This window comes from Pygoscelis adeliae, unplaced genomic scaffold, assembly GCF_000699105.1.
Source record: "Pygoscelis adeliae isolate BGI_AS28 unplaced genomic scaffold, ASM69910v1 Scaffold161, whole genome shotgun sequence".
Classification (NCBI taxonomy): Eukaryota; Metazoa; Chordata; class Aves; order Sphenisciformes; family Spheniscidae; genus Pygoscelis; species Pygoscelis adeliae.
In genome coordinates this window covers 999,553-1,013,991 of record NW_008824061.1, presented here as the reverse complement: position 1 = coordinate 1,013,991, position 14,439 = coordinate 999,553, and the positions used below count along the sequence as shown (strand labels likewise).

At 46.7% G+C, this 14,439-nt stretch overlaps 1 protein-coding gene across 1 annotated transcript in view; it reads right to left on the bottom strand.

Moving 5' to 3' along the window:
• UTS2B (urotensin 2B) overlaps nucleotides 1–1,595 on the bottom strand; it is a 9,303-nt gene extending 7,708 nt beyond the window's left edge. Inside the window, exon 1 of the mRNA XM_009334091.1 lies at nucleotides 1,399–1,595. Coding sequence (XP_009332366.1) covers nucleotides 1,399–1,522 — 124 coding nt within the window. The 5' untranslated portion in view covers nucleotides 1,523–1,595. The remainder of the gene's footprint in view (nucleotides 1–1,398) is intronic.
• Between the last annotated feature and the right edge of the window lie 12,844 nt (nucleotides 1,596–14,439).

Below are 14,439 nucleotides of genomic sequence, written 5' to 3'. Positions count from 1 at the left end.
CCCAGAAGGCTCCGAGACCCTGCCAGCTCTGCTGAACAGATTTCCAGGATCATCTGAAACTTGAATGTTGCATTTATTTTTGAGAATGACAGAATGGGAGCCATACTTTACAGGGAGAATGGCCATTCCCCAAAATCTTTGGTCTGAACGCCGCTGCCCCACACCCAGACCCTGAAAAGCCCTATAAGATGCCTACAGAATCCATAGAAAATGCAAAGAAATTATGCAGAAAGGCTTATTTTCTCTTCTTCCAGTATCTTTAGGACTTCTGCTCACTTCCTTGAAGGAAGAGAGAAAGGAGAAAATGGTCTCGTATAGCCATCAGCCCTACATAGCTGTGATGGTATGAATACAATTATTTTTGATACAGATGAGAAAAAACATTGTACCAGATGAGCCTCAAGGATGCTCAAGATCATGTGGGAATCAGTTCCATTAGCCAAAGTCACATAAATCTGCAGAAGCAGAGGGGCCCTAGCCAAAGTGATGCTCCAAGTATTGGCCAGACTCAACCCTGCCTCATGCTGTGGCTGAAGCTGCTGGTCCCAATTGTGATCTCCAGAAATAAACCCGAGGGACTTAGCAGAGCTACACACTATAAAACTTGCAGTAAGCATGGAGTGCTATAAACCTCATTCCTAAGTCTGAAAGACAGTTATGATTTTAAAATAGCTACTTTCAGTCATTTGGGGGATTTGCTACAGAAAAAAAACCCACCAAACTATAAACACTCTAGTGAAAACTAAACAGAAGCAGTATTTAGATAGAGTGGCCTCAGGAATGTTTTGGTTGTCATTACAAAAATAAATAGGTGAGATAAGAGGAAAAATAATATGAAAAGCGATGTTATTTTCAAGCCTATATTTAGCTGCTTTTTTTTTTTCTACTGCCAAGTCTCTTTAAGAAAGAAGATTAATGATTGACAGTTCCCTGCAGAATAATTTCAAGCTAAGATTAATTTAAATTATGGGAGAAGAACATGTAAAGAAGTTTTGTGAATAAAAAAAGTTCAGCAGCACCCTACTACTGACATTTATGAGCTGTCAAATCTCATATGGTGCATACTGGAATTGCTACTCTCTGATATTTTAATGTTTTTCCTTGGAATTTTTCTTTTGGGAGAAAAAGAGCTACCCTTACCAGATTTCACCAGATCTGATATTTTTACTGATTAGCAGAATGCAGAATATGACCAGCTGCAGACCAGAAGGACAGCTTTAGCTCATGCTAATATGAACAAGTGTCTGGGTAGCACCCATGTTAATTGTTTAGTATAGCTCATGGTTCATTTTATTTTCATTCACGGATAAGCAAGTTGTTGCATGGCCACGACAAGCAGCAAAGCAAAGCAAAAAGATAACCACCTACCTGTGTCATCTAGTTTGTATTCCAGCTTACCTTGTAGTAAAAAAGGCTCTCCATGTGTAGATGGGACATACACAGTCATGGTCAAGATGGTTAGCACTCCAAGGGACAGCTGGACAGACCACATCTTCTCCACGTTCCCACCGCCCAAAAGCATTCTTCCTTCAGGCACGGTGGAGGACTTCAATGCAACCCAGTGCCAGATGAGCTCACTTTTAAGAGGCAGTGGATGTGCCGTGATTGCAAATGGCCTTTGGAGGAGGGGAGAAAAATATCTCTTGAGATATAATTCAACCTGTCAATATGATTCACTCCTTTGGGAGTGGACAGAACAACCCAGTAACAGACGTCAGATGGAACCTGTTCAATATATCTCATATCAGACTGATCTAATGAATTCTGATGTTCCCACCGGCATGCACCATCCACGCACGTCGACATACATTCCATACGTACATACATTAAAAATATTTTTTCGGGGCTGCTGCTTTAATGGAGTTCAGACATGAGGACTCCCACATTAGCAAGGAAGATTTGTCTAACGTACAAGTTGCCGTATGTCACCAGTTTGGACAGAATCAGGTTAATGGGTTTTTGTAATTTATCATCTCACTTCCTAGTGCCTATATTAATTAATGTGAGATATAATGAGTGCTGAAGTGGTGGAAAACAAAGGGGGAGAGTTCTTTTCATTTAACTGATTGGAGGATGTTGAATGTGTCTCACTCACCGTGACTTATGGCTTTGTGAACGGGAAAGGCATCACACCCTATTTTGGGATTGTGTCTGAGTGGGGGAGTGCGGATTTGGCAGCAGATATGGAATACATCAAGGATGGGCAAGTGTCTTCAGTTTTTTCTTGGGGAAAAAAAGAAGTGGAAGGTCAGATGCTGGTTCTGGCTGCACAGCCATATTTTATTAGTTTACAGCAAAGTATTGCTGTGCGCATTGCACATATTCCATGTCTTCTCAGGTCGTGACTACATCTTGGTTTGGCTTCTACTTGTTGCCTGTCCATCACTATTGATCAGGGACCTGCTACTAGTTTTCTATTACAACCTTACCAAGAAAAATGTTGTGATAGTAACAGCGCTAAACTTTGTTCTTCACTTCTGCTTCTTCTGCAGAACTGAATCATCTGTACTACACTTTGGCCAAGCTCTGACTTGTACATACACTCCTAGTGACTCACCTCGGGTGCTTTTTTGACACCACATCATGCCAGATTACCCAGCATAGCTTCATCTGATGGTACTTGCACTTCATCTTAACTAAAAGACAGTATCATTTCCATGTTTGGACTTTTGGCTTCTGGTCCCCAGCTCTCCCTACAACTTGCTGTGCACCTTGGATAGCTATAGGATGACTAGCCTTTCAATATCCCTTTTAATGGTTACTTTTTGCTAAAAAATGGGGGGGGAAAGGCTCAGATTTTTTTGCAAGAAGTGCCTATGAAAATGAATGTGATGCTTCCATTAAGGAATACTTCTCTACTAAGGAAATATTCCAAAATTTTCCCTGCAGATATAATATGTGCAAATAAACAAAACTTGTCTTTTCTCTCAGTCTTGTGAACCAGTGATCAACCAGCTGAAGTACTCCCCTTCTTCGCAAAGTTCTGTGTGGACTGAAGGACACCTGTGTCCTACAGGGACAACTTTTCCAGTCACCTCTGTCTCCCTAAGCTGCCCGTTTCAAACTGGCTGGTAGTGAGCAGCCCCCATGAAGTCCTGAGATCTGCTGTGAAATTGGGTTTGCCTTGGTATGGATGGTGGTTTTCCCCATCTCATCTAAGTCTATGCAGAATCCATAGATCCTGGACTGTTTTTTCCTACCCTTGGCTGTGAGGCACCGCGGGCTATTGGCAGGCTCTTTCAGGAAGGTGAGCCATTCCCTGGGATTTCCTCTTTCACTGCGGAAAAACTTCAGTTCTGGGTCACTGCGACTGTTCAGCCCCGAAAGCAACATATATAGTGTGCATGTCCTTTCAAGTGAGGGCCCTGGTGAAGGTGAAGGACTGCCATTCTACATTTACATACTAGAAGGGAGATTACTGGATGCTGTGAGCGGGTGGGTGGATAGATGCCTGCCAGACGCTGCCAGACACTAGTGGACTTTTTGCATTTGTTGCTGTTATGAGATGGTTGATTTGAAGTGTTGGGCTTCTGTAAGACTCCCACCTGGAAAATTCCTTTGCTTTTAGCCCATCTGTCTGGGTGCTGGAAATACTATCAAATTTTATTGTTCTTACATGTTTTATTCGCCATAGAAAAACAACATAGTCTCTGTACTCTCCCTATTACTTCACTCAGTGATAATGTCTTCTGCATCATCCACTGAGCACTTGTGTCTAGAGCTTAGAGATAGCGAGAACATGAAGATGGGAATTCCATCTCCACCTCCTATGGTCCTAGTCTGTCTAAGCCTCTTCATGAAGTTTCTCTTTCCATAAGGCTATGCAGACTTCACGTAATCAAACACAATCAAACTGGAAAATTGACAAGGGTGGACAAAACCAACCAATCCAGAGGGCAGGAATGGAGAAGACTTGGCTCAAGCAGCTGAGATGCCACTAAAGTCAGCTGTGCCAGCTCTGAGTGTGGGAGAGATGAGTACACGTGTCAGGGCCCTGAGGATGTTAACAGTCCTGAGCAGCCTCAGCTGGGGTCTCCAGCCACCCTCTCTGCCCATAGGCTGAGAGCCCCATTTAAGCTCAGCTGTGGGCCACCTCTGTTTCCGCTTGAGCTATGTTGGAGGAATCATAGAATTGGAATGTTGGTCTGCAGCTCAGCTATGTCTTTCCCTGCCCATGGCCCATACTGATCTGGACCCAGACCTTCAGGTTGACTTACCTGTTTGACCTCATACATGTTCCATCAGTATGGGCCTGTCTGGTGTTCACTGGGCTGTGTTTGACCCTGGTTGCTGTCATTGGGCCTGATTCTGACTAGTGGATTGACTTTCAGCTTGACCCTGGATCTGCCTCATCATCATGGGCTTCCCTGATCATTGGGATCCTTGACTGAATCTGGCTGCTGTCTCTGGACCTGCCCTGCTTGCACGCCTTGGGATAGGTTCCTGTCCTGCTGGCAGCATTGCTGCACTTGGCTCCCTGTTCCCTAGGGAGAGGCTGGCCCTTGTTGCTCTCGGACATCATCCTCCTCAAAATGTTCAGCTTCTTTCTGTGCATAGACTCTTCTTCTCTGCCAGGTAGATTAGTAGATCTTGGAATGGTGAAGGCTTTCAGGTATGCTATATAAAATCTCAATTTCTCTGAACTAATTTTGGGCTTTGCTGTTAGCTCTAATGAAGCTAGGACTGCCTCTAGAAGAGATGCAGTCCCCAAATAACCTAACTTTATTTTAACCTCAAAGCAGTAACGTTTACTGTTTCAGAGTAAGCCTCAGACAAGGGGAATTCAGTGTGGGTTTTGGGTGACTTGTAAGATGCAGCAGAACGTGAAAGGGCTACTTTCCAGAGCCAGCTTGGAGTGGCAGGTTTCCAGACCACTTTGTATGCTGTACATTTGGGGTTTGGAGAGAGGGAGGATATTTTTTTCTTTTCCAGAGCTTCCTGAGAACACATGAAAACATCACATGTATCATGTATTTCAGGTGAGCCTCAACAGCATCCACAGGCTTTGCTGTGGTCCTTACGGTCTCCACTTAACCATAGTTTGCTTGGTCCCAAAGCAAACAACCTGCTGTGGGAGGACCTGTCAGGGAAGAGCCTTTACTTAAGGTTCAGAGGAAGGGCATATGAACTGTCCTGCAACCTCTGCACCAAGGATGGGTCTTGGCTGCAACCAGGCAGTCTCAGCTGGTGGAGACAGGATTTTAATACTGTGCGGTACATATGGAGAGACTCATGTATCACTGTTTTCTTGCCTAGAGTGTTTCTAAGAATAAGTTGAGAGTGGGGAATGACAAACAAATTTGGAAATGAGGAGGGGACATGCCTTGTAGAGGGAAAGGCAGGGTGGGGGCTTGATGGCCCCAACAAAGCGGGGAGAAGTTGGTGAGCTTTTAGCAGGCAAGAAAGGAGAGCTGCCCTCACAGCAGGGGTGACGTGAGCTTCATACACAGTGTCAGAAAAGCAGGAGTCATCTTGCTCCCCATCCTGGGCAGTGACTTACGCTGTACTCCCTGTCCCACCATGTGCTTCTATCACCTCTGTCTATGCACATGCCCAACAAACTGTTTCCATCTTCTGTAGCCAAGCCCCTTCTCTCTTCCATGATGTCTGCCTTTCCTGCCTGTATCACCATTGTAGACCTGACACCATTTTGTCTCTTCTGTCTACATTCCTATTGCATCTATCTGCTCCTGTGTCTCCAACTGTGCTTCATCTGGTAGGAATCAGAGTAGAAGGTACTGAAAACCACCCTGTCCTCTTCAGCCTTCATCCCTTACACATTTAATATCTGATTTCTCCTCTGCCTGTGTCACTTCTACCCTGGGGTGAACTTGAGAGAACAAAACCCACTCCAGTCCCGTTATTTAAAGTACCACTGGAAGGCACTCAGATACTCTGTTGATGTGTGGTGCAAAGTCCCTGACAGAGTGAATAATAATAACAATAATAATAATAATACACAAAGCAAGTGATGCACAATGCAATTGCTCACCACCCGCTGACCGATGCCCAGCCAGTCCCTGAGCAGCGGCCCCCCTGGCCAGCTTTCCCCAGTTTATGTACTGAGCATGACGCCACACGGTATGGAATGTCCCTTTGGCCAGTTGGGGTCAGCTGTCCTGGCTGTGCCCCCTCCCAGCTCCTTGTGCACCTCCAGCCTTCCCAGTCGGTCTCACCACCCGCCGACCGATGCCCAGCCAGTCCCTGAGCAGCAGCCCCCCCCGGCCAGCTTTCCCCAGTTTATGTACTGAGCATGACGCCACACGGTATGGAATGTCCCTTTGGCCAGTTGGGGTCAGCTGTCCTGGCTGTGCCCCCTCCCAGCTCCTTGTGCACCTCCAGCCTTCCCAGTCGGTAGAGCATGGGAAGCTGAAAAGTCCTTGACTAGTGTAAGCACTACCTAACAACAACTGAAACATCCATGTGTTACCAACGTTATTCTCATCCTAAATCCAAAGCACAGCACTGTACCAGCTGCTAGGAAGGAAATTAACTCTATCCCTGCCGAAACCAGGACACAGAGCAGCTTGGCTGCACAGAAAGGAATTAAAATAATGTGCACATAAGCCAGGAGAGCGGCTCCCTGAGAGGAAGGAGTGCATAATGGGGAAGGAGATGTAGTTATAAAATGAGATTCTGTGTTCCTTAGGGGACTGTTAAAACCAGTCAATATTTATGAAGCTTTTAGTCTGACTCATGCAATTTGTTCTCCCTTCTACGTGCTTGTCTTTGGGACTCAGCTGTTGCTTGGCCTGTTACTGCCATAAAATTAGATGCTATGGTTTAACTGTCTCCTTGCTTAGAGAAGAAAAGGGAAAGGTCCAAGGTAGAGTGTAAAGCGTCTCAAGTTGTCACCTCACTGCAAGCAACCAAGGAAGCACAGAGGGAAGCGTTGCCAGCTCCCATCAGATGGGTGTTGTACTAAAGAGAAGCAGTTCCTCGTGGTTAAGGCAGCAGAGGGTAAGAAGTGCAGCTGGGCTGCCTGCCTGGCTTTCACATCCACTCTGGGAGCTGTCAGGAAACCATTCAACTTCTTAGAGAATGACCCAGCTCCAAAGTGTTCTCCTGGAGTGAGGGGCTGAAAGAGTAATGCAGGAATGTGAAAGCATGGGATGTGGGAGGAGGCAGCCCATGGGCAGAAAGCAGGAAGCAGAGGCAGTCATGGTACCATTCTCCCCTCTGCCTCATAATCCTGAGCTGGAGCACCTTCTCCAGACCGCATCTCAGTCTTCTGTCCCTATTGACCAGGGGTTACTTGGTTGAGGTACCCGGTGAGGAGATGAGGGCAATGTAGAAAACCTTTCTGCTTTGAAATGTGCTGTGACCTGCTGGTCTCAGAGTAATTTTCAGTGATGATCCTGAGTGGTAAATATTGGTGTGGCTGTGTAGGGACAGATCTGACCCCTGTGCCAGGAATGCGTCCTGAAGAGGCATGATCTGGAATGACCTGGTTATACCATCAGATTTACCCTGAGCTTGATCCCCCTCTGTTCTAACTCACCTTCTGCAGGTCCTGAGCTCATCCTGACTGATGAGTGTGAGCAGTGCCCCTGAACTTAGCCGGGACACTGAGTCCTAAGTGATGCTGTGGGGTGTCTTTGCAAGAGCAGCATTACTCTGCGGAAGCTAGTCTTCCTAGGCTCCCAGTAAAGGCAGTGAAAGTAGGAAGGCTGAGAGTGATTTGGAACAGGAGCCTGCCTGGTTTTCTGGAGAACCTCCTACCTCTCTGTCATTTATAGGACATTAGAGAACAGCCACTTGTGGAAACAGTAGCTGAGGTAACAAAACTACATGGCCAACAAGAGGTGATTTCTAGAGCTGGGATTTGCTCTCCACAAATGCCGTTACAAGCCCATCACCCTGCCAATAGTGGCAGAACTTGGCTCATTTATTCCTTCTAGAGGATGGATATCAGTGGTCATTATCACTTATCCTGTGAGCACGCAAAGCCAGGAGGACCCACTGTGGTGATCTGGCACGTAGCTGATGGAGCTTGCCACTATCTAGATGGAGGCAAAAAGTAAGGGGAACTAAGCACGAGATGTGTAATCTCTTCTGAGTAGCAGCAGGCTGTGCTAGGCTGCCTGAGCTTGTCTCCAGGGGGCTGACGCATCTCCCCAGTGCGGTGGAGACCTTAGCTTGGCCACCAAAAAGCCGTATATGCATATTAGTGTGGCACTTGGGATGGGCTAATTAGCCTGGCTTCTGGGTGAAATTGTCAGGGTAGCTGTGCTGGTTCTGGGGTAGCTTCTGCAGAGCTAGCACATCTCCACAGGGCCCTGCCTGCCTGCATGGAGTTGTCTTCAGAAAGCCTAGTCCCCCAGCACTTCCAAGGCTGCTGTTGGTGAGGCACTGTGTCCTCCAGACCATGCTGCAGCCACCAGCTGGTAAAATTTGCTGGCTGCTGTACAGGCTGACATGGACTTGGCAGCTCCCAGTGTGCCGCAGAGGAATGAGCTGCCTCTTGATTTTTCTTGTTGCAGATGTTGTGCTGAAGATGCTCAATGCTACCTGCATCAAGACCTCCGCAAGGATCCTTTGGTGTGGTCAGCAACCATCATACGGGAATGAGCGTGTGCATCCATCTGCCTCTGAATGTTTCCCCTGAATTTTGCACACTTCCTTCTACTTCAGTCAGCCACTCTCAATAAGTCTAAATTGAATGTAACCTGTACATATTCTACTTTGGGTAACATGGCCATATAGACAAGGCTGGCTGATTTCCTGCTAAAAATGCTGGCTGGGGCACTTTTAAGGTTGTGGAGGTCAACCCTGTCTGCTAACAGTGCCAACTTTCATGCTGTTGTTCCCCTTTCTCCTTCCTCCTCCCTGTTCCCATCATCTCTCCTTTTGGTTTATTGAGAAATGTTACCCATTTTTTTGGAAAACTCTTACTACAGTTTACCCAAGGGAGAGCTTAGAGGGTACACAGATCTGTTTTGTTTTGAGGAAATTTGCACAGACAACCACAATCTTTGCGTTTCTGAGAGCCTGTCTTCTTACCTAGCTTTTAATTTGTACCCAGGGCTGCTGAGACTCTGATAGCTTCTACACGTGCAAAATAGTGTTCTAGTGAGTGAACACCAATGCTTTGCAGATGTAAACTTGCATATACAAAATCATGACTAGAAATGAGGGATCTAACTGAGACTGTAGGACATACCCATCCCTCACTTTTTGGCCTGCTTGCCACTCTGCAGCTTGGCAAACAAGGCTGGCAGAAGTGATAACACAGGATTTTTTTTTTTTTTAACCACAAAAGGATGGGCTGATGGAAATCGAAAGAGGCGATTTTTAGGTAGACTTAGTAATTTTTCAGAGTGGAATATAGCAAACTCAATGCTAGGTGAGAACAGCACCAACTTCAGCCCCCACCAGACTCCCTCTAATAACATCAGTGTGGTGAAGTTTCATCCAGGCAGTAATGACCGAATAACTGAGAACCGGCCAAGGTGCTTCACCACTACCTGCCACTTATTATTCTTATGCTTCCATTGTGCAGGCCTGCAGGTAGCTCCCTGGGAGCACTAAGTGAATAACAAATACCTGTTCTGGGGGGTCTGTTCTTCTGACCTGTAAGAGTAAAGGAAAGATGCACAGTGGATAAGGGAAGAAGAAAGTAGCAGATGTACCACTTTTAGTATTACTTCTCACTTTCATGGGTAAGGGAGATTTTTTTGGAAGGCATTTGGTCTCTTCTGGTGATGAGAAACTTAGCCATTTCACTTGGAGGAAAAAAAAAAAAAATCACCAATAGTACAACCCTTGCAAATGTTTATGTAAAACTGTGGGCAGAGATGCAGAGTTAATTTGCACCTTGCAGTTTCCAGTTTCCAGAGTAGCCTGTACAAACATCTGATCTGTGCATGTAACTGAGCTGTGAGCAGCATCACACCTGACTTCAGATTGCATGGGTTCTCTCTCCAACTTGAAAATCAACAAAAGCCCTTGTTCTGTAAACGCCCAGCTCATGATTTTCCTAGTGTCCCTCATTATATTACATGTAAGCACAAGTTTAGTTTCCTCTTTGTTCGTTCTTTGCAATCACCCCATTCATTACCCCCAGCGTGCTTTATAATACCTTAGTCTTCGCAGGCTCCTGCTCTCCTTGTCCTTCAGGGAGCCTGAGTTCCCACAGGCACCATGCCGCTACCTATGGAAATTGCACACCTGCTTCTTGGTGCTGCTTGACAATGCTGTAACGTTTGGTTCCTCTCATTGGCCCCTTCTGGCACAGGACTTCAAACCTCTCTTAAAGTGCACCTTAGCTTAGAAATGCAGGGATGTTAATGACCCAAGAGGAGAAAAACAAAAGCACGTGTCCCCAGCTCAGGTGAGAAGGAAGGTCAGTCCCCTGGCATCAGTCGCCACTGACTTGGACACGGGTTTGTGCGGCACCTGGTGTCATGCCACTGACCCACAGGTTTTGGACATGGGTTTGTGCAGCACCTGATACCATGAGATACGTAGAACCATTTTTTCCATCCCTTTGCATTGACCATTAACTGATGCACACATTCCTGCCTGCAGGATCGTTATCCTCTGTGTCTACTCCTATAGCAGCCTCATCAGTTGGAAGTTAGCCTTGCCATGATTAAGGAAACTTTAACAAAGACTGTTCTATTGAAAGTGAACATCTTGATGAGGCCTGATTTATTTCACAGTAGTTGTTATCCTGTTGACCTAAAATAACAGCAGGACACTTGGAGAGGTGCCCGGTTTATTTAAGAAGCAAGCACAAAATTGTCTTTCCCTGTCTGCAGGAAGAGCTTAGCAGCATAAGGCACTCCTAGCTCCTGGTCCCAGTGCTCTGCCTGGCAGCTCCTGGCCCTACAAGCTTACTGTGGCTTTTCTGAGGGCCAGTCCAGATAGTGTTGGTTTTATCTGTTTTTAACAGTTCCAGCCTCTGCTTTGCACATCCCCTCAGGAGTGTTTTCAGTGCTGTGAGAGCTGGGATAGCGTTGTGTGGTGCACCAGTGTGACAATCTGGGTACATTCCAGGAGTGACATGTATTTGGGAGCAGGATCAGATGCCTGGGTGCAGGTAGAGAAAGTGCCCATTCCTGGGGCTCCCTGAGGTTTAAGACTTGTGTGGTGGCACGGCCCCAGCTGCAGTGCCATCTGAGCCCCTGCCCACAGCTGTCTGCTGGAGCACACTCCTCACTGACCATGGTGTGCCTGGTCCACGGGATCTGCCATGGGGAGAGGCTGCTGGAAAGCACAGAGCCAAACAAGGTGACAGCGCAAGGACAAGGGGCTGGGGTCGCAGGTTGCAGCAAGAGGAAATCCACCTGGACATAAGGAGAAAAATCACAACGAGCAAAGAATAGAACAGGAGCTCAGAATCATAGAATCATAGAATCATTAAGGTTGGAAAAGACATCTAAGATCATCGAGTCCAACCGTCGACCCAACACCACCATGCCCACTAAACCATGTCCCTAAGCATCTCATCTACACGTCTTTTAAATACTTCCAGGGATGGTGACTCAACCACTTCCCTGGGCAGCCTGTTCCAATGTTTAACCACTCTTTCAGTAAAGAAATTTTTCCTCTTGTGTGATCTCTAGCCTTGGAGATTTTCAAAACTCACCCGGGCGAGGCACTGAGCAACCTCATCAGATTTTGAAGCCAGCCCTGCTTTGAGCCGGGGGTTGGACTAGAGCCCTGCAAATTCCCTCCTGAGTGAAGTTACTCCATGAAAGAAGAGTTAAAGGTGTGTGCTGCGCACTTCCGCTCTAATTCTGCATCAGCTTCCCAGTTGCTTTTGTCCTGGGAATGAGATGGGCTTGTCTTCTAACAGAAGCTCCTGTGAGATTAAGTACCTGCTTTTATAAAAGATTGAAGTGTTGTCTTATAATCTTAAATAAAGCGGTTAGTCTTCCCAGCTTTATTAGGACTAATCTACCCACTGCAACATATACCATTTGTCAAGCGAGATGCTGTACAATTTGCACAGGAGAAGCAGCTCTTAGACACAAGCGAGAGTCTTGGAGGGTGATTTGAGATCCACCAGAATGAGAAGCCCTTTGGGAGCATAAGCTGTGATGCTGCTGCAGTGCTAGCGTTACGTCAGTAACTCATTCCCTGGATCCTGTTTAATTCCCTCTCATGCCCAGTCCCCCGTGGTCGTTTTTGGGTTTTTGTAGCTGTCTTTGAAACCTTCTATAGCCTTCAAGTGATTCATGCCATCTTCCAATCTCAGAGATTTCATCTGAATAAATCTCGAAAACCAAGCTAAGATGAGAGGGAAGTCCAATGTCAAGAATGCAAAAAAATGCTTTGTTTGGTGTGTAGGACCCTGCCTTAAAGAACATGGTTTTGCTGGCGTTACCCCTCCCAGGAGCCTGTTCCAGCCTTTCTGTGCTCTGACAGCTAGAGATGTTCCCCTCATTTCCAGCACCAAGAAAATAATGTCACTTGCACTATCTGCCTGTAGTTTCCTTGGGTCCTAGCAGAGCTCACCATCCAACTGCTATCACCGAGCTTCAGTAGATCTTGCAAGAACAAATACATTTGCACGATTAAGGGAGCCACAGGAAGGCATGAGGAGCCACATAATTGTGTAGTAGAAACCTGAACCCAGGAACCTCAGGAACTACTCTGCTGTGACCCTGAGCATCAGGTACCAGATCTTGCTTTAGTGAAGCTACACACCGCCAGGCACGTGGTTCTCTTTTAACAGCAGCCAAAGTCACATCAGTCCAACATGGTATCTCTTGAATACAGTGCAGATTATGACTAATTTGTGTTGCTGGTTTTGGCCCTAGCCAGTTAACGTAATATGATACAAATTCATTACTGAAGACTGGAGCAAAAAAACTGTGTGCATGGAGCAAAATGCAGGATCACTGGGATGGCCAGATTAAAAGTTGTGTCATAAAGTTGGCTCTGTTGCATTAAAGCTGCTGTGAAAATGTGAATGCTTCAGGTTTTCAACTTCTGCTGCTTTGTATTGAATACCTTATACTGAGAGAAGGGCAGCAGAAAATGGTATTCCGGTTTTGAAAAGCCAGATTGGTATGTTCTGTGCCACTTCTCCTGTACCTTTCTGGTTGCTTGGCCTCTTCTTTTGTCCTCACTTTTGTCCAATAATAAATGCTTATTCAGCGATCAAAAAGCTTGATTAGTAAAGGGTGAAGGATGTCCAGAGGAATAGACTGACTTCAGGAAAACTCGAATTTAGGAGAAACTGGAAACGGACTTTAGACCCTTCCTTGGCATGGAGCTGGCTGTAACCACTGGGATTATTTGTGAGCTGTCCAGTTGTATCGCTTGGGTGAATGGCAGGGGCATTAGAGGGAGGAGCTGGGCAGAGCTGGGACTCTGACAGAAGATAATCTGTGTGAGCTGCCCCTTGGAGGGACAAGACCCTGTGACTAATCCCCATCTGTATGACCATCTGGAGTACCTGTGTAGCGGGGGTCATCCTGTGCACCGCTCACCTCTCGCTAAAAGGGTACAACCTTCTAGGCAGAAGGCTCGTCAGCTCTCAGCACGTGTTAGCACACGGGAGGTGTGCTAGGTGTGTGTAAGTGAGAAGGTATCACAGACAATTCAGTGACTTTTTCTGTGGAGAAGGCTGAGCGGTTGAAGGAAAGGTAAAGGCAGTCAGATTAAAGACAAAGTCTGTGCACACCTGCTTTAGGGATGACGAAGCATCATTTGAAAAGGGCAGAATTAAGACAGAAGTCTTAATTCCCGAGTTTCTGAGTTTCAGAAAACAGGACTGGAAAAGTCTGGAGTAGCATACGGCTACCTCTCTGGAAATCGATTCTTTTTTCCCAGTCAGTTTCTTTAATGTTTTTATTTTTTAATAAAATTGAGATGTTCCCTTTGCTGTTTTTTGGGAGATCTCACATCCTGCTATGTCTCCCTCTGAGCTGCCGTCCCAGTTACCCAGGGCACAGAGCTCCCTGGAGCCTGTTGGAGAGTGGGAGCAGGAGACGGGCTCAGCCCCCCTCTCACCCCTGCTTCCCCGTACCCACCAGAGGTGCAGGGGCCATGGGACACCGGAATAGAAGCTGGGGGCCACTCATTTCAAATGTGGTAATATTGATTTCATCTGCTCCTTGCATACTCCTGAGATGCACGCTTATTTGTGATCAGAACACTGAACGGTCTACGTGAGTGACTGGCTGTGCTGAGCACAGCCCGGAGGAGCTCAGACATCCCTAAATCCCAAATCCTCTTCCTCTTATCTCCTCCCCTTTTCCCAGAGGACGTAATCTCACGCGGTTTTCTTTGCTGCTGGAAAACAAAGGTGGACCGCAGCTGGAAGTCTTCCCCATCCCTGCTGGTCTCTGCTGAAGGCTGGCTCTAACCCGTACGTGGCAGAGCGTTACCGGGGCTCAAAGGCCTCTCAGGGTGCTCCTTGGCCAGGAACCTCCCGTCCTGCGCCCGCCCCAACAGACAAACTCATCGCATCCCGCCAACTTC